Source organism: Abramis brama, assembly GCF_963993115.1.
Source record: "Abramis brama genome assembly, chromosome: 12".
In the NCBI taxonomy this organism is placed as follows: domain Eukaryota; kingdom Metazoa; phylum Chordata; class Actinopteri; order Cypriniformes; family Leuciscidae; genus Abramis; species Abramis brama.
The window spans coordinates 34501340-34520444 of record NC_139974.1 but is presented as its reverse complement, the minus strand read 5'-3'; the positions used below and the strand labels follow the sequence as shown (position 1 = coordinate 34520444).

At 36.1% G+C, this 19105-nt stretch overlaps 1 protein-coding gene across 1 annotated transcript in view; it reads right to left on the bottom strand.

Moving 5' to 3' along the window:
* Positions 1 to 248: 248 nt before the first annotated feature.
* Positions 249 to 19105, bottom strand: part of LOC311093245 (uncharacterized protein) — a 56016-nt gene continuing 37159 nt past the window's right edge. The window contains exon 5 of the mRNA XM_084130495.1: positions 249 to 19105. This exon is cut by the window's right edge and continues 23533 nt beyond it. Coding sequence (XP_083986621.1) covers positions 1395 to 19105 — 17711 coding nt within the window. The 3' untranslated portion in view covers positions 249 to 1394.

Genomic DNA, 19105 nt, shown 5'->3' with positions numbered 1-19105 from the left:
TGTAGGTCATTTATGCAATCGAGAATTGCCATAGGAACACTCTTTTACTTTGAGATGGATCCGTCAGCAACGCCACAAACATATACAGTAAGTAACCATGTTTATTCTAATCTGATCTGATCTGTGATTGTTGTTTCTTTCTGTGTACGACTCTATCTACATGCAATGGTTTGAGACGCATTATAGCAGTCTTCTGAAATTAGGGGGCTATGGCACAATATTGAAGAAAAACGAACACAAAAAAATGGTACATTCAGATTTTTATTTATTTCAGTCCAAACCAATGTATTGCAGAATATACTGTTTGTGAAAGATAAGTCCAAGCCAAGACACTGAAAGTAATATATATATATATATTGTGTGTGTGTGTACGTGACTCTGGGATATAGTTATTAAATTAGAATAGAACTGTTTTAGAAATAATGAGTGTTTGATCCTCTTAATGGACACTTGATGGTGTTATCATCTAAAAATAGATCGCCTCGTTGTTAATCTTGAGTTAAAAAAATCACAAAGCTCTCTTTTTGTCCGATTGCTAAATAATTGGCCACTGTAATTATCCTGCCAGTGTAGTTCACTGGCGGTTCTTTGGCATACTGTGGATGCTTGTGAAATTCATCACTCACAGCAGCTTCTGTGTATCCATGTTATACAGGGCACATTTGCAACACTCCCATCATGCAGAGCTGCAAGAATGTGAACGCAACAAAGATGACCTGGAGCAGTCGTAAGAACAGGATATTCATTCTCTCACATTCATCAGTGCTCTTCTCAGACCCCAAAGGAATGTGCATAATGATATTTGGACATAACAGGTGAGCTTTGTATTTTCACAGATAGTTTCGCAGAAATTTCCAGAGTTGTCAATTAAGAGAGCCAAACACTTCAGTTCCTTTTGGAAAGATTCAGGAGGGAGTATAATACAAAAACACTAGATAATTATAGTAATTTGCTATGAGAAATCAAAATAGATCATTTCAGCATCAGTTGATCCAGATCCCAGAGTGTTTCACAGATTCATTAGGGAAAACAGTACACAGACAGATACACACATGTATTGCATACATTATGCTAATGAGTTATTTGATTCCTACATGACATTCATTTTGGTACTTTGTGCAAACATCTGGGTTGTGCAAAGCTCTGATTTTTTTGGATCATATGAACTGTGATAAACATTAAACATTTGGTACTACGCAAATAAGCTGCAATTATATGACTTTATTATGCTTTTTTAGGGTTATTGTAGACCTTACTGAAATGTTATGTTTTTTTTCTTTTTCTGAACACTACATATAATATACAGATAAAAATAGATTGTACTTGTTTAGAAAGTGCTTCTAATGTTCATTCAAATTCCATGTGAAGATTGACTAAATTAACAAGACCTGTGTTTATAAAATGTCCTCTGTGTCCTCCACAGTGTTTCTAGCATTTCTGGGACAGCAGCAACAGCAGCAACGTCTGATCCAGTGCAAAAGCCTCAATCTCCGTGAAGTTGGCCCAGCCACGCCCCCACTCTGGGATTCTGCTCTTGCTCCTTCCTCCCTGTCCTCACTCAGGACATCCAGAGAAATCTCAGAAATCTCCACCCTTCCACTGACACTTTCCACCTGATCTGTCGTCACTCTCTGAGCTCTTCCGAACTGCTCTCCATCTTCTTCCAACATCAGGGTTTGCACGGCTCTGTCCGTAACCCGTCTGAATCGGTCCATCCTTAACGCTGCATCACCGACGAGGCGCTCCATCATCTCCAAGCGCTGTGTACTTGTTTCTGTCTCTTTGCTCTTCAGTTGATTGATCTCTATCAGCATGCACTCCCTTAAAAGAAGTACTTCCTTCTCCTTTTCCATGAGCTTGAGTCTGTCGGTTTCTCTCTCATACCGGAGGGCTTCATTATATCTTTCTATCTCAGCTTTCCGTAGCTCCAACTCGAGTTTTTCTCTTTGCATGCCTATTCTTTCCAGTTCCTTTCTCTGGATGTCTTGTAATTTGTTCTCTAGTTCACCTCTCATTTCCTGTATTCTCCTTTTCATTGCATCTATCTCTTCATAGTGTGGTAGAGCATCTCTTTCTTGGTCTTCAGTTTGTGTCTCTTGGGTTCTCCTGTCCTTAATGTCTTCTGAATGTTTTTTAGTGTAATCTGTAGTCTCTCCTACTTCTTGGTTTTCTAGTTGGCTCTGTATATCAGTTTCTTGTTGAGTCCTCTTCATCTGTCTTTGTATGCCACTCTCTATTTGTTGCAGTTCTCTTCTTTTGCTTTCACAGCTTTGTGTGAGATGCTCAATCTCCTCTGTAAGTCTTAAGATCTCGGCTTGCACCTTCTCCAAACTGTTCCTACTTCTCTCAAGACTCTCCAAGATCACTGACTTTTCTTGTTCAGCAGTTCTACATTCATCCCTCACTTTGTGCAGGTCTTCTTTTGCCTTGTCCAGCTCAAGGAGGCCAGTTTGTGTGATCTTCATTTTATTCTCCATTTCATCACGTTGCCTCTGTAATTCTACTCGCATGTTGTTAAGCTCATCTTCTTTTAGGGTTGTGTCATCCATTAGCTGGAGATCTTCTCCCTCAGTTTTAGAGGTTTGTGCTTTGCTTTCTTGGTCTGTCTTTTTCTCCTCTCTAGTGTCTTTGAATGTGACTTTCTTTCTGGAAGAATCATCTGTCTGTCTCTGGATTTTTAGTCTCTCCTGTTCATTTTGTTTTTGTCGAAGCAACTCATTTTCAACTTCTTCCTTCTGTTTTTCCATTGCAGCTATAGTCTTTTCCAGTTGTCCCATCTTTCTCATTAATGTTTCTGTGACGCTTTCTATTTCTTTATTTTTCTCATCAAGGGTTTTTGATAAATCTTCCTTGTCTTGTGTAAGTTGTAGCAGTTTTTCTTCATTTCTTGACCTTTCCTTCATGGTTTCTTCCATATTTCTCTCAAAGTCTTCCTTCCTCCTTTGAATGTCAGTTTTAGCTTGTTCCAGTTCATCTCTCTCCTTTTTCATCATTGTCTTCATTCTCTCCAAATCTTCCATTTCTTTACTTAAAGATTCCCTTATTTCTTGCACCTCAGATGTGTGCGTGTCCTCTAACTTTGTCACAGTTGGTTGTTTTGTCTTTGTTGCAGCTGTTTCTTCTTTTAATACCTTTTGTCCGCTATCATCTATTTTCTTAGTGTCATCCGTTTGCGTTTCAGCATCTATTGAGATGGTCTTCAGTTGATATTTTTGGGTTTCATCTGCTTTTTGTGCCTCACTTAGGACATCAACATCCCTCTTTGAGTAGTCTTCTGTTTTCATCTCTCCTGGTAAGTAATGCATTTCTGCTTCCTGTCTCTTTACTTTAATCTCCATTTTTAATGTCTCCAGTTCGGATAATTTTCTGTTTATATGCTCTTTGAGATTATCCAGTTCCTCTGTTGTTCTCATTTTTTCTTCTATAATGCATTCCATGTCCTCTTTTTCTTTCTGTATCATGTCTTTATCTTGTTGCAGCAAAGTTCTCTCGCGCTGTACTCTTTGTTCGCTGACTTCAACCTCTTCCTTCAGTCTGTTTAAAGCAGCTCTCTCCATTTCGATATGACGTTTTTCACTATCAATGATCTTTTTGGTATTTTCAATCTCTGCTCTGTCCTTTTGAATAGCATCGTTAAGCTTGTCTCGTTCTGCCTGCATATTTTCATTGATGATGAGCATGTCCTTCTTTAAAGCATCAATCTCTTCTCTTTCCTTTCCAAGATGTTCCTTTTCCATCTTTGTATCTGTTGTGATGTCCTCAAGCTCATCAGTCTGTTGCACTGCATCAACCTTGCTTTGATCAAGAACATTCTTCTGGTCTTCAAATGTTTTTATGTTTTCCTGCAGTTGCCGTCTCTCTTGTTCCAGATGAGTTTTCATGCTCTCTAGATCATTTCTCATTTTTCTGTGTTCAGCAATCAAGTCATCAACCTCCCGCTGCTGTTGATTTATAACATTTTGTCTCATTTCCAGCTGCTTTTTCTCAGCCATGACAATGTTTCTTAGGTTATCCATATCTTTTCTTTGTGTGTCAAGTTCTCTTTCTTTGTTTTTCAGTGTATGTTCTTTAAGTCTTATTTCATTCTGTGTGTTTGCCAATGTGTCTTTCTGCTGTGTTATGTCAGTTATCATCTTTTCTAAGGCCAGCCTTTCTTTGTGCAGTTCTTGCATTGTCAAGTCATTATTTTCTCTTTGTTTTTCAAGATCTTCTCTGAGCGTCTCATTCACTTCTTTGCTCTTCTCCAAGCTCTCTTTTTGTGTCTGAAGTAGCAGTAGATCAGATTCCAGAAGATTTGTCTGCCTTTCAATGTCAGCATGTGCAGTACTGAGCTCTTCTTCCTTTCTCTTCATGTCTTCCAGACTCTTTCGAGTGTCCTCTTTGTCTTTGATGATTTGATAGGTGGTTTGTTCTGTTTTTCTCATTTCCTCATTAAGTTTTTCAGCCTTTCTTTGTAAATCAGCCTTGATTTCCTCCAGGGAGTCTTTTTCTTTTTGAATATTTAGTTGGTCCATGTTCATCTTCTCTGTGTCACTGTACAGTTGACATCTTTTATTTTCTATTTCATTCATCAATTGCTTCAACATTGTCTTGTCCTCTTCAACACTCTCCTTCTCCAACTGTAACTCAGTTTTTAGTTGATCCATTTCATGTTTTTCCATTGACAGTCTGTCCAGCATGTCTTTCTTCTCTTCCTCAATTTCATTTCTCAGTTGCTTCAGGTCTTCCATCTCACTCTTGGTGGTTTTCAGAATGTTTTCCATCTCTTGTTTTTCTTGTTGTACTTCAGCTTTCTCTCTGTCAAGTTCACTTTTCTCTCTTTCTAAGATGTTCTTTAGCTCCAAAGATGTTACTTTCTCCATCTTGTTTTCTATTTCTGTGTTTTTCCTTTCTAGCTCAATATTCATCTTCTCCAAAGCCTTTCTTTCTATTTGCATGTCATTCTCTTTGATTTTAATCTCCTCTTGCTGTTTTCTGATTGTTTTCTCTAGTTCTTTGCTTTTAGTCTGTATTTCTGCATTCATCCGATCAATTTGTTCCCTCTCTTTTACCAACCTGACTTTGACATTTTCTATGTCCTCTAGCTGTCTTTGAATCTCAGCTTCTGCACGCTCCTCTTTTCTTTTGTTTTCTTCTGCTAGTATATCCATCTCTTCTCTTTCTTTTTGTTGTTGAATTACTAAAGCATTCAGATTTTCCCTGTCTTTTTGTATGTCCTGCATATTTTTCTCGAGAGCATTTGTCTTGTCTTGAATATCAGTTCTTATGTCTTCTATTTTTTGTTTTTCAAGCTCTATTTCTTCTTTTTGGTCATCTAACTGGGTTTGCATCTTTTCAATATGTTCCATCTCTCTGTTAATTCTCTCTTTGGTGGTTTCAACATCTTCTTTCTCTTTCAGTAACTGATCTTTCAGATGTGCGACCTCCTCTCTCTCAATTTTCAAGATTTGCCTGTTCTCTTCATCATGTTTGGTCCTTTCAGTGGCTACCTGTGTCTCATCCCACTTCCTTTCTGAAGCTTCCCCAATGTATTCCAGTTGTTGTGCTTGTTTGTACATTTTAAACCTCTGTTGTTCTAGCTCACTCTTTTCCATAGTCAATTTCTCCTGAGTTTTCTTCTCTCTCTCCTCCATCTGGGACTTTTGAAGAGCTTCTAATTCCTTCAACTTAATATTCAGTTCATTCACCAAATCCTGTAATCTTGTCTCCAGTTTTATTTTTTCTCTTTCTAGTATCTGACAATTGCTTTCCATCTCTGTTTTTTCCCTGATCAAATTCTCATTCACCTGTTCCAGGTCATTTTTCTGTCTCTTGGTTTCTTTGAGGATTGCTTCAATCTTCATCATTTCATCTTGTAAGTTCCTGTCACTGTCCATGTCCCTTATTTCTGCAGTCATTTGCAACATTTCAGCTTTCTTGTGTTCCAGCTCACCCTTCTCTCTTTTAATAATGTCCCTTATGGTTTCAATTTCTCTCTGCTCATTCTGGAGGTCAGCTTTCATCCTTTCTATTTCTTCTTTCTCTTCTTTCAATGAGTCCATAACATCATGTATTTCATCATATTGCACTTCTGCATCTGATTTCTGTGGTTTTTCTTTCTGCAAGTCTGTTTTGATTTGCTTCAGTTCAAGTTTTTCTCTCTCACACTCTTTTCGCATGTTCTGAATTTCTCTTCTTTCAATGTCAATTTCATTCTTAATTTTTTCTAATTCTGCTCTTCTCAGCTGAAGCTCTTGATTTTCACTCTCTTTCGTGGTTTTTTGTTCATCTTTTTGTTTCAGTTCTTCAATGTGCTCCATTTCTACTTGCTTTGTTTTAATTTCCTCCTCCATCCGTTTATTTGTTTCATTCATAATAATTTTAACCTCTTCTTGTTCTTTGGAAAGTTGGGCTGCTATTTGTTCTACCCTTTCCTTTTCTTTAAGAATGTCCTCCAAAAGGCTCTCTGTGTCCTCTGCTTTCCTTAACCTTGATTCCAGCTCATCTTTTTCAGTCTCTTTCTTTTGTTGCATACCCTCAAACTCCTCTTTTTGTGTCTCCAGATCGACTCTCATTCTGTTTAGCTCATTTTTTTCTGAAATCAACATTGCCTGACACATCTCAATTTCCATTTTCTCCCTCTGCAGTCCAGCGTGTATTTTTTCTACTTCATCCCTCTCCTTTTGTAATGCCTCTTTTTGGTTCTGTATTTCCTCCATGTGTCTTTTTACAGTCTCCTCTCTTTCTGTAAGCATGCCAAAGAACTCATGTTCCTCCATTCCTTTGGCATCCCCCATGTCACGTCTCTTTCTTTTTATTTCTGTATTTATGAAGTCCAACTCCTCTTGTCTCTGTTTTATCTCATCTGAGATGGTTTCCATTTCTCTCTTCTTTTCTTGAAGTTGAACTTCCATGTTTTCTGTTCTCTCCTGTTTGCTCTTGATCTCCATTAGAATATTTTGTATGTCCATCTCTGTTTTTTCTTGAGTCATTTCTAACTCGGATCTTTCATTTTCCATATTCTGTCTGCATATCTCCATCTCTTCATATTGTTTCTCAAGTGCGGCTCTATATTTATCTAGATCTTTCTTCTCTCTGTCAATGTCTTGTCTCATTTTCTTGGTCTCTTTCTGGTCTCTTTGTAAATTAAGTCTTGTCTTTTCTAGTTCTCTTCTTTCAGTCTTCAGCATCTCAGTAAGACCATCGGTTTCATCTTTATTGAACTCCAACTTTACTACCATGGATGGATCTGGTACATATTTATATTCACTTGTAGGTGTCGTGTCGTCTTGGCTTTCTTCACTTCTCAGTTTGAGCTCCATGTCTTCCTGGCCTCTCATTCTTTCTAGTTGATCTTCCTTCTCTCTTGTTATGAAAGTTCTATATTCCTTATGAATATCTGTGTGTTCCTCAACAATCTCTTCCTGAGGGGTTGAAATGTCACCTACAGGTACATAATCTAGATCAGATGTTTGTGTTGCAGAACTAATCGAAATGATTTCAGGTCTCTGTGTTGGTTGTATACTCTTCATCTGTTCCAGTGCCTCCCTCTGATGTTCCAAGATGTTTTTGTTTCTTTCAAGTTCCTCCCTTTCCCTTTGAATCTCAGACAAGAGTCTGTTGACTTCGTCTATTTGTATCTGTTTTCCTTGAGAGACTGTTTCTTCTGACTTCTGTTGAGCAAGTTGTTTTGGTAAACGTTCCTCCTTTAATGTTTCAAATGCTTCTTTCTCTTTTTCTAGTTGATGGGTCTGCTCTTTTATAGTCTTTATTTCTTCAGCCTGTCTCTTGATTTCAGCCTTGAACTGCTCTAGATCTTTCCTCTCATTTTGCACTATTTGCTTTTCCAGTTTAATTTCCTCCTCTTGAGCATTCAGTTTGGCTTTTGTTTGCTCCATTTCCTTCTTTAGACGGTCTACCATTTCCTTGCTCCTTTCAGTTTTATTTTGTTCCATCAATATATGGGACATCAGTTGATCAAGTTCCTCTCTTTCCATCTTTGCTTTTACTCTCATCTCTTCCATTTGTTGTCTGTGTGTTTCAGATTCATTCCTCATGGTCTCCAGATCTTTCCTCTCCTTATTCATGGCTCTTAAACTCTTCTCCAGCCTGTGCTGCTGTCGATTCTTTTCAGTCTGTAACTCATTTTTGATTTCTTCAATTTCATCTCTTTGTTTTTGTATTTCCTTCTGAAGAATGTCCAGCTCATTCCACTTCTTCATTATGTCCTCTTTTTCTTTCTCCAGTTCATCTTTCTGTCTTAAAATTTCATCAGCTTTCTGCTCAAGAAGCTTCTTCTCATCATCCATGGATATTTTACTCATCTCTTCTTTTTCTCTGTGTTTTGTCATATGCATCTCCAGATCATCAGCTTGTCTCTGTAACTCTTCTCTTTCCTTTTTGATGTTATTTCTCTCTTTCTCCAAAAGATCTTTCTTGGTCTCAATCTCTTGATTTTCATGAGATATATCAAACATAATTTGCTCTAGTTCATTCCTTCTCCTGTTTGTTTCTTCTATGACACTTTCATATTCCTGGTTGGCCTGTTTAAGTTTTTCTTCCATTTTGTTGTTTTCTCCTCCTTGTCTGCTGACCTCCTGAATGTTCCTCATGGACTCAGTCTTTGACTGCTCATATTCATCAATTCTCTGTTGTAACTGTGTCCATTTATGATTTATTTCTTCTCTTTCTTGTTCTAGAAGATCTCTGCAGTTCTTCAACTCTTGTTTTTGTTTATTTAAATCTGTGTTCATCTTTTCCAGATCTTCTTTTTGTCTGCCAGTTTCAATGACACTCTCAGTTTCTTCTTTGTCCTTTTGTAGATGAGCTTCCATTTCCTTCAGTTTTTCTCTTTCCTTCTTTATTTCCTCCTCCATATATCTGATTCGTTCAATTTCATTTTGAAGTTTATTCTTTCTTTGAGCCAGAATATCTTTTTCATCTGTGATATTTTGTTTCTCAAGGTCAAGTTCTTCTTTCTGGATTTTAATATCATGTCTCTGTTCCTCCACCTTGTCCATTAATTTTTGAATTATTTCTTTGTTCTTTTCAATTGTGTCCTTTTCTAGATCAATCTCTTGTATTTTCTGGTCAAGTGCTGATCTCTCTAGTTGGATTGCCTCTCTCATGTCTTCTTCCATTTGCTGTCTTTGTGTCATTATTTCAGTCCTCATCTTCTCCAGGTCATTTCTTTCCTGTTCAATCATCTTCTTGTAATCATCCATTTTCTTCCGATCTATTTCAGTTTTTTCTCTTTCCAGTTCACTCTTTATCTGATCAAGTTCTTCTCTCTCCATCTTTGCTTTTACTCTCAATTCTTCTTCTTTCTCTTTTTCTTTCATAATCTGTTCTTGCAGTGTGTTTAACTGTTGTGTTTTTAGGTTTATATCATGATGTTCCTGATCAGCTTTAGTCTTTAACTCCTGGATCTCAGCTTTGGATTTTTCTAGAATTTTTCTTTCTTCTTCCATCTTCTTCTGTTCTGTTTTATCCTCTTCCTTCCGTTTTCTGACTTGAGCATCAAATTCATCAATTCTCTGCTGTAATTGTGACCATTTATTATTTATTTCTTCTCTTTCCTGTTCTAGAAGGTCTCTGTATTTCCTCATCTCTTCTTTTTGTTCATTTGTGTCTATTCTAATTTTTTCCTGATCCTCTTTTTGTCTCTTTGTTTCTTCAATGACACTTTCAATTAATTCTTTGTCCTTTTGTAGATGAGCTTCCATTTCCTTCAGTTTTTCTCTTTCCTTCTTTATTTCCTCATCCATGTATCTGATTCGTTCAATTTCATTTTGCAGTTTATTCTTTCTTTGAGCCAGAATATCTTTTTCATCTGTGATATTTTGTTTCTCAAGGTCAAGTTCTTCTTTCTGGATTTTAATATCATGTCTCTGTTCCTCCACCTCATCCATTAATTTTTGAATTATTTCTTTGTTCTTTTCAATTGTGTCCTTTTCTAGATCAATCTCTTGTATTTTCTGGTCAAGTGCTGATCTCTCTAGTTGGATTGCCTCCCTCATGTCTTCTTCCATTTGCTGTCTTTGTGTCATTATTTCAGTCCTCATCTTCTCCAGGTCATTTCTTTCCTGTTCAATCATCTTCCTGTCATCATCCCTTTTCTTCCCCTCATGATCTAGTTCAGTTTTTTCTCTTTCCAGTTCACTCTTTATCTGATCAAGTTCTTCTCTCTCCATCTTTGCTTTTACTCTCATTTCTTTTTCTTTCTCTTTTTCTTTCATAATCTGTTCTTGCAGTGTGTTTAACTGTTGTGTTTTTAGGTTCACATCATGATGTTCCTGCTCAGCTTTAGTCTTTAACTCCTGAATCTCGGTTTTGGTCTCTTCTAGACATTTTCTTTCTTCTTCCATCTTCTTCTGTTCTGTTATATCCTCTTCTTTCTGTTTTCTGACTTGATCCTCAAATTCATCAATTCTCTGCTGTAATTGTGTCCATTTATTTTTCATTTCTTCTCTCTCTTGTTCTAGAAGTTCTCTGTTTTTCCTCAGCTCTTCTTCTTGTTTATTTGTGTTTGTTCTCGTTTTCTCCTGATCCTCTTTTTGTCTCTTTGTTTCTTCAATGACACTTTCAATTAATTCTTTGTCCTTTTGTAGATGAGCTTCCATTTCCTTCAGTTTTTCTCTTTCCTTCTTTATTTCCTCCTCCATGTATCTGATTCGTTCAACTTCATTTTGCAGTTCAGTCTTTCTTTGAGCCAGAATATCTTTTTCATCAGTGATCTTTTGTTTCTCAAGGTCAAGCTCTTCTTTCTTGAGTTTAATATCTTGTCTCTGTTCCTCCACCTTGTCCATTAATTTTTGACTTATTTCTTTGTTCTTTTCAATTGTGTCCTTTTCTAGATCAATCTCTTGTATTTTCTGGTCAAGTGCTGATCTCTCTAGTTGGATTGCCTCTCTCATGTCTTCTTCCATTTGCTGTCTGTGTGTCATTATTTCAGTCCTCATCTTCTCCAGGTCAATTCTTTCATGTTCAATCATCTTTCTGTCATCATCCATTTTCTTCAGCTCATGATCTATTTCAGTTTTCTCTCTCTCCAATTCATTTTTTATCCGATCAAGTTCTTCTCTCTCCATCTTTGCTTTTACTGTCATTTCTTCTTCTTTCTCTTTTTCTTTCAAAATCTGTTCTTTCAATATGTTTAACTCTTGTGCTTTTAGGTTTATATCATGATGTTCCTGCTCAGCTTTAGTCTTTAACTCCTGGATCTCGGCTTTGGTCTCTTCCATACTTTTTCTTTCTTCTTCCATCTTCTTCTGTTCTGTTTTATCCTCTTCCTTCTGTTTTCTGACTTGATCCTCAAATTCATCAATTCTCTGCTGTAATTGTGTCCATTTATTTTTCATTTCTTCTCTCTCTTGTTCTAGAAGTTCTCTGTTTTTCCTCAGCTCTTCTTCTTGTTTATTTGTGTTTGTTATCGTTTTTTCCTGATCCTCTTTTTGTCTCTTTGTTTCTTCAATGACACTCTCAATTAATTCTTTGTCCTTTTGTAGATGAGCTTCCATTTCCTTCAGTTTTTCTCTTTCCTCCTTTATTTCCTCCTCCATGTATCTGTTTTGTTCAACTTCATTTTGCAGTTCAGTCTTTCTTTGAGCCAGAATATCTTTTTCATCTGTGATCTTTTGTTTCTCAAGGTCAAGTTCTTCTTTCTTGAGTTTAATATCATGTCTCTGTTCCTCCACCTCATCCATTAATTTTTGAATTATTTCTTTGTTCTTTTCAATTGTGTCCTTTTCTAGATCAATCTCTTGTATTTTCTGGTCAAGTGCTGATCTCTCTAGTTGGATTGCCTCCCTCATGTCTTCTTCCATTTGCTGTCTTTGTGTCATTATTTCAGTCCTCATCTTCTCCAGGTCATTTCTTTCCTGTTCAATCATCTTCCTGTCATCATCCCTTTTCTTCCCCTCATGATCTAGTTCAGTTTTTTCTCTTTCCAGTTCACTCTTTATCTGATCAAGTTCTTCTCTCTCCATCTTTGCTTTTACTCTCATTTCTTTTTCTTTCTCTTTTTCTTTCATAATCTGTTCTTGCAGTGTGTTTAACTGTTGTGTTTTTAGGTTCACATCATGATGTTCCTGCTCAGCTTTAGTCTTTAACTCCTGAATCTCGGTTTTGGTCTCTTCTAGACATTTTCTTTCTTCTTCCATCTTCTTCTGTTCTGTTATATCCTCTTCTTTCTGTTTTCTGACTTGATCCTCAAATTCATCAATTCTCTGCTGTAATTGTGTCCATTTATTTTTCATTTCTTCTCTCTCTTGTTCTAGAAGTTCTCTGTTTTTCCTCAGCTCTTCTTCTTGTTTATTTGTGTTTGTTCTCGTTTTCTCCTGATCCTCTTTTTGTCTCTTTGTTTCTTCAAAGACACTTTCAATTAATTCTTTGTCCTTTTGTAGATGAGCTTCCATTTCCTTCAGTTTTTCTCTTTCCTTCTTTATTTCCTCCTCCATGTATCTGATTCGTTCAACTTCATTTTGCAGTTCAGTCTTTCTTTGAGCCAGAATATCTTTTTCATCAGTGATCTTTTGTTTCTCAAGGTCAAGTTCTTCTTTCTTGAGTTTAATATCATGTCTCTGTTCCTCCACCTCATCCATTAATTTTTTAATTATTTCTTTGTTCTTTTCAATTGTGTCCTTTTCTAGATCAATCTCTTGTATTTTCTGGTCAAGTGCTGATCTCTCTAGTTGGATTGCCTCCCTCATGTCTTCTTCCATTTGCTGTCTTTGTGTCATTATTTCAGTCCTCATCTTCTCCAGGTCATTTCTTTCCTGTTCAATCATCTTCCTGTCATCATCCCTTTTCTTCCCCTCATGATCTAGTTCAGTTTTTTCTCTTTCCAGTTCACTCTTTATCTGATCAAGTTCTTCTCTCTCCATCTTTGCTTTTACTCTCATTTCTTTTTCTTTCTCTTTTTCTTTCATAATCTGTTCTTGCAGTGTGTTTAACTGTTGTGTTTTTAGGTTCACATCATGATGTTCCTGCTCAGCTTTAGTCTTTAACTCCTGAATCTCGGTTTTGGTCTCTTCTAGACATTTTCTTTCTTCTTCCATCTTCTTCTGTTCTGTTATATCCTCTTCTTTCTGTTTTCTGACTTGATCCTCAAATTCATCAATTCTCTGCTGTAATTGTGTCCATTTATTTTTCATTTCTTCTCTCTCTTGTTCTAGAAGTTCTCTGTTTTTCCTCAGCTCTTCTTCTTGTTTATTTGTGTTTGTTCTCGTTTTCTCCTGATCCTCTTTTTGTCTCTTTGTTTCTTCAATGACACTCTCAATTAATTCTTTGTCCTTTTGTAGATGAGCTTCCATTTCCTTCAGTTTTTCTCTTTCCTTCTTTATTTCCTCCTCCATGTATCTGATTCGTTCAACTTCATTTTGCAGTTCAGTCTTTCTTTGAGCCAGAATATCTTTTTCATCAGTGATCTTTTGTTTCTCAAGGTCAAGCTCTTCTTTCTTGAGTTTAATATCTTGTCTCTGTTCCTCCACCTTGTCCATTAATTTTTGACTTATTTCTTTGTTCTTTTCAATTGTGTCCTTTTCTAGATCAATCTCTTGTATTTTCTGGTCAAGTGCTGATCTCTCTAGTTGGATTGCCTCTCTCATGTCTTCTTCCATTTGCTGTCTGTGTGTCATTATTTCAGTCCTCATCTTCTCCAGGTCAATTCTTTCATGTTCAATCATCTTTCTGTAATCATCAATTTTCTTCAGCTCATGATCTATTTCAGTTTTCTCTCTCTCCAATTCATTTTTTATCCGATCAAGTTCTTCTCTCTCCATCTTTGCTTTTACTGTCATTTCTTCTTCTTTCTCTTTTTCTTTCAAAATCTGTTCTTTCAATATGTTTAACTCTTGTGCTTTTAGGTTTATATCATGATGTTCCTGCTCAGCTTTAGTCTTTAACTCCTGGATCTCGGCTTTGGTCTCTTCCATACTTTTTCTTTCTTCTTCCATCTTCTTCTGTTCTGTTTTATCCTCTTCCTTCTGTTTTCTGACTTGATCCTCAAATTCATCAATTCTCTGCTGTAATTGTGTCCATTTATTTTTCATTTCTTCTCTCTCTTGTTCTAGAAGTTCTCTGTTTTTCCTCAGCTCTTCTTCTTGTTTATTTGTGTTTGTTATCGTTTTTTCCTGATCCTCTTTTTGTCTCTTTGTTTCTTCAATGACACTCTCAATTAATTCTTTGTCCTTTTGTAGATGAGCTTCCATTTCCTTCAGTTTTTCTCTTTCCTCCTTTATTTCCTCCTCCATGTATCTGTTTTGTTCAACTTCATTTTGCAGTTCAGTCTTTCTTTGAGCCAGAATATCTTTTTCATCTGTGATCTTTTGTTTCTCAAGGTCAAGTTCTTCTTTCTTGAGTTTAATATCATGTCTCTGTTCCTCCACCTCATCCATTAATTTTTTAATTATTTCTTTGTTCTTTTCAATGTTGTCCTTTTCTAGATCAATCTCTTGTATTTTCTGGTCAAGTGCTGATCTCTCTAGTTGGATTGCCTCTCTCATGTCTTCTTCCATTTGCTGTCTTTGTGTCATTATTTCAGTCCTCATCTTCTCCAGGTCATTTCTTTCCTGTTCAATCATCTTCCTGTAATCATCCATTTTCTTCCCCTCATGATCTATTTCAGTTTTTTCTCTTTCCAGTTCACTCTTTATCTGATCAAGTTCTTCTCTCTCCATCTTTGCTTTTACTCTCAATTCTTCTTCTTTCTCTTTTTCTTTCATAATCTGTTCTTGCAGTGTGTTTAACTGTTGTGTTTTTAGGTTCACATCATGATGTTCCTGCTCAGCTTTAGTCTTTAACTCCTGAATCTCGGTTTTGGTCTCTTCTAGACATTTTCTTTCTTCTTCCATCTTCTTCTGTTCTGTTATATCCTCTTCTTTCTGTTTTCTGACTTGATCCTCAAATTCATCAATTCTCTGCTGTAATTGTGTCCATTTATTTTTCATTTCTTCTCTCTCTTGTTCTAGAAGTTCTCTGTTTTTCCTCAGCTCTTCTTCTTGTTTATTTGTGTTTGTTCTCGTTTTCTCCTGATCCTCTTTTTGTCTCTTTGTTTCTTCAATGACACTTTCAATTAATTCTTTGTCCTTTTGTAGATGAGCTTCCATTTCCTTCAGTTTTTCTCTTTCCTTCTTTATTTCCTCATCCATGTATCTGATTCGTTCAACTTCATTTTGCAGTTCAGTCTTTCTTTGAGCCAGAATATCTTTTTCATCAGTGATCTTTTGTTTCTCAAGGTCAAGCTCTTCTTTCTTGAGTTTAATATCTTGTCTCTGTTCCTCCACCTTGTCAATTAATTTTTGACTTATTTCTTTGTTCTTTTCAATTGTGTCCTTTTCTAGATCAATCTCTTGTATTTTCTGGTCAAGTGCTGATCTCTCTAGTTGGATTGCCTCTCTCATGTCTTCTTCCATTTGCTGTCTGTGTGTCATTATTTCAGTCCTCATCTTCTCCAGGTCAATTCTTTCATGTTCAATCATCTTTCTGTCATCATCCATTTTCTTCAGCTCATGATCTATTTCAGTTTTCTCTCTCTCCAATTCATTTTTTATCTGATCAAGTTCTTCTCTCTCCATCTTTGCTTTTACTGTCATTTCTTCTTCTTTCTCTTTTTCTTTCAAAATCTGTTCTTTCAATATGTTTAACTCTTGTGCTTTTAGGTTTATATCATGATGTTCCTGCTCAGCTTTAGTCTTTAACTCCTGGATCTCGGCTTTGGTCTCTTCTAGACTTTTTCTTTCTTCTTCCATCTTCTTCTGTTCTGTTTTATCCTCTTCCTTCTGTTTTCTGACTTGAGCATCGAATTCATCAATTTTCTGCTGTAATTGTGTCCATTTATTATTCATTTCTTCTCTTTCCTGTTCTATAAGTTCTCTGCAGTTCTTCAACTCTTGTTTTTGTTCATTTAAATCTGGGTTCATCTTTTCCAGATCCTCTTTTTGTCTCCTTGTTTCTTCAATGACACTCTCAATTTCTCCTTTGATCTTTTGTTGACAAGCTTGTATTTCCTTCAGTGTTTCTCTCTTCTTGTTTATTTCCTCATCCATGTATCTGATTCGTTCACTTTCATTTTGCAGTTCAGTCTTTCTTTGAGCCAGAATATCATTTTCATCAGTGATCTTTTGTTTCTCAAGATCAAGCTCTTCTTTCTGGATTTTAATATCTTGTCTCTGTTCCTCCACCTCATCCATTAATTTTTGAATTATTTCTTTGTTCTTTTCAGTGTTGTCCTTTTCTAGATCAATCTCTTGTATTTTCTGGTCAAGTGCTGATCTCTCTAGTTGGATTGCCTCTCTCATGTCTTCTTCCATTTGCTGTCTTTGTGTCATTATTTCAGTCCTCATCTTCTCCAGGTCATTTCTTTCCTTTTCAATCATCTTCCTGTCATCATCCATTTTCTTCCCCTCATGATCTATTTCAGTTTTTTCTCTTTCCAGTTCACTCTTTATCTGATCAAGTTCTTCTCTCTCCATCTTTGCTTTTACTCTCATTTCTTTTTCTTTCTCTTTTTCTTTCATAATCTGTTCTTGCAGTGTGTTTAACTGTTGTGTTTTTAGGTTCACATCATGATGTTCCTGCTCAGCTTTAGTCTTTAACTCCTGAATCTCGGTTTTGGTCTCTTCTAGACATTTTCTTTCTTCTTCCATCTTCTTCTGTTCTGTTATATCCTCTTCCTTCTGTTTTCTGACTTGATCCTCAAATTCATCAATTCTCTGCTGTAATTGTGTCCATTTATTTTTCATTTCTTCTCTTTCTTGTTCTAGAAGTTCTCTGTTTTTCCTCAGCTCTTCTTCTTGTTTATTTGTGTTTGTTCTTGTTTTTTCCTGATCCTCTTTTTGTCTCTTTGTTTCTTCAATGACACTTTCAATTAATTCTTTGTCCTTTTGTAGATGAGCTTCCATTTCCTTCAGTTTTTCTCTTTCCTTCTTTATTTCCTCATCCATGTATCTGATTCGTTCAACTTCATTTTGCAGTTCAGTCTTTCTTTGAGCCAGAATATCTTTTTCATCTGTGATCTTTTGTTTCTCAAGGTCAAGTTCTTCTTTCTTGAGTTTAATATCATGTCTCTGTTCCTCCACCTCATCCATTAATTTTTGACTTATTTCTTTGTTCTTTTCAATTGTGTCCTTTTCTAGATCAATCTCTTGTATTTTCTGGTCAAGTGCTGATCTCTCTAGTTGGATTGCCTCTCTCATGTCTTCTTCCATTTGCTGTCTTTGTGTCAATATTTCAGTCCTCATCTTCTCCAGGTCATTTCTTTCCTGTTCAATCATCTTCCTGTAATCATCCATTTTCTTCCCCTCATGATCTATTTCAGTTTTTTCTCTTTCCAGTTCAATCTTTATCTGATCAAGTTCTTCTCTCTCCATCTTTGCTTTTACTCTCAATTCTTCTTCTTTCTCTTTTTCTTTCATAATCTGTTCTTGCAGTGTGTTTAACTGTTGTGTTTTTAGGTTTATATCATGATGTTCCTGCTCAGCTTTAGTCTTTAACTCCTGGATCTCAGCTTTGGATTTTTCTAGACTTTTTCTTTCTTCTTCCATCTTCTTCTGTTCTGTTATATCCTCCTCCTTCTGTTTTCTGACTTGAGCATCGAATTCATCAATTTTATGCTGTAATTGTGTCCATTTATTATTTATTTCTTCTCTTTCCTGTTCTATAAGTTCTCTGCAGTTCTTCAACTCTTGTTTTTGTTCATTTAAATCTGGGTTCATCTTTTCCAGATCCTCTTTTTGTCTCCTTGTTTCTTCAATGACACTCTCAATTTCTCCTTTGATCTTTTGTTGACAAGCTTCTATTTCCTTCAGTGTTTCTCTCTTCTTGTTTATTTCCTCATCCATGTATCTGATTCGTTCACTTTCATTTTGCAGTTCAGTCTTTCTTTGAGCCAGAATATCTTTTTCATCAGTGATCTTTCGTTTCTCAAGGTCAAGCTCTTCTTTCTGGATTTTAATATCTTGTCTCTGTTCCTCCACCTCATCCATTAATTTTTGAATTATTTCTTTGTTCTTTTCAGTGTTGTCCTTTTCTAGATCAATCTCTTGTATTTTCTGGTCAAGTGCTGATCTCTCTAGTTGGATTGCCTCTCTCATGTTTTCTTCCATTTGCTGTCTTTGTGTCATTATTTCAGTCTTCATCTTCTCCAGGTCATTTCTTTCCTGTTCAATCATCTTCTTGTAATCATCCATTTTCTTCTGCTCATGATCTATTTCAGTTTTTTCTCTTTCCAGTTCACTCTTTATCTGATCAAGTTCTTCTCTCTCCAACTTTGCTTTTACTCTCAATTCTTCTTCTTTCTCTTTTTCTTTCATAATCTGTTCTTGCAGTGTGTTTAACTGTTGTGTTTTTAGGTTTATATCATGATGTTCCTGCTCAGCTTTAGTCTTTAACTCCTGGATCTCAGCTTTGGATTTTTCTAGACTTTTTCTTTCTTCTTCCATCTTCTTCTGTTCTGTTTTATCTTCTTCCTTCTGTTTTCTGACTTGAGCATCAAATTCATCAATTTTCTGCTGTAATTGTGTCCATTTATTATTTATTTCTTCTCTTTCCTGTTCTAGAAGGTCTCTGTATTTCCTCATCTCTTCTTTTTGTTCTTTTGTGTCTATTCTAATTTTTTCCTGATCCTCTTTTTGTCTCTTTGTTTCTTCAATGACACTTTCAATTGATTCTTTGTCCTTTTGTAGATGAGCTTCCATTTCCTTCAGTTTTTCTCTTTCCTTCTTTATTTCCTCATCCATGTATTTGATTCGTTCAACTTCATTTTGCAGTTCAGTCTTTCTTTGAGCCAGAATATCCTTTTCATCAGTGATCTTTTGTTTCTCAAGGTCAAGCTCTTCTTTCTTGAGTTTAATATCATGTCTCTGTTCCTCCACCTCATCCATTAATTTTTGACTTATTTCTTTGTTCTTTTCAATTGTGTCCTTTTCTAGATCAATCTCTTGTATTTTCTGGTCAAGTGCTGATCTCTCTAGTTGGATTGCCTCTCTCATGTCTTCTTCCATTTGCTGTCTTTGTGTCATTATTTCAGTCCTCATCTTCTCCAGGTCATTTCTTTCCTGTTCAATCATCTTCCTGTCATCATCCCTTTTCTTCCCCTCATGATCTATTTCAGTTTTCTTCCTCTCCA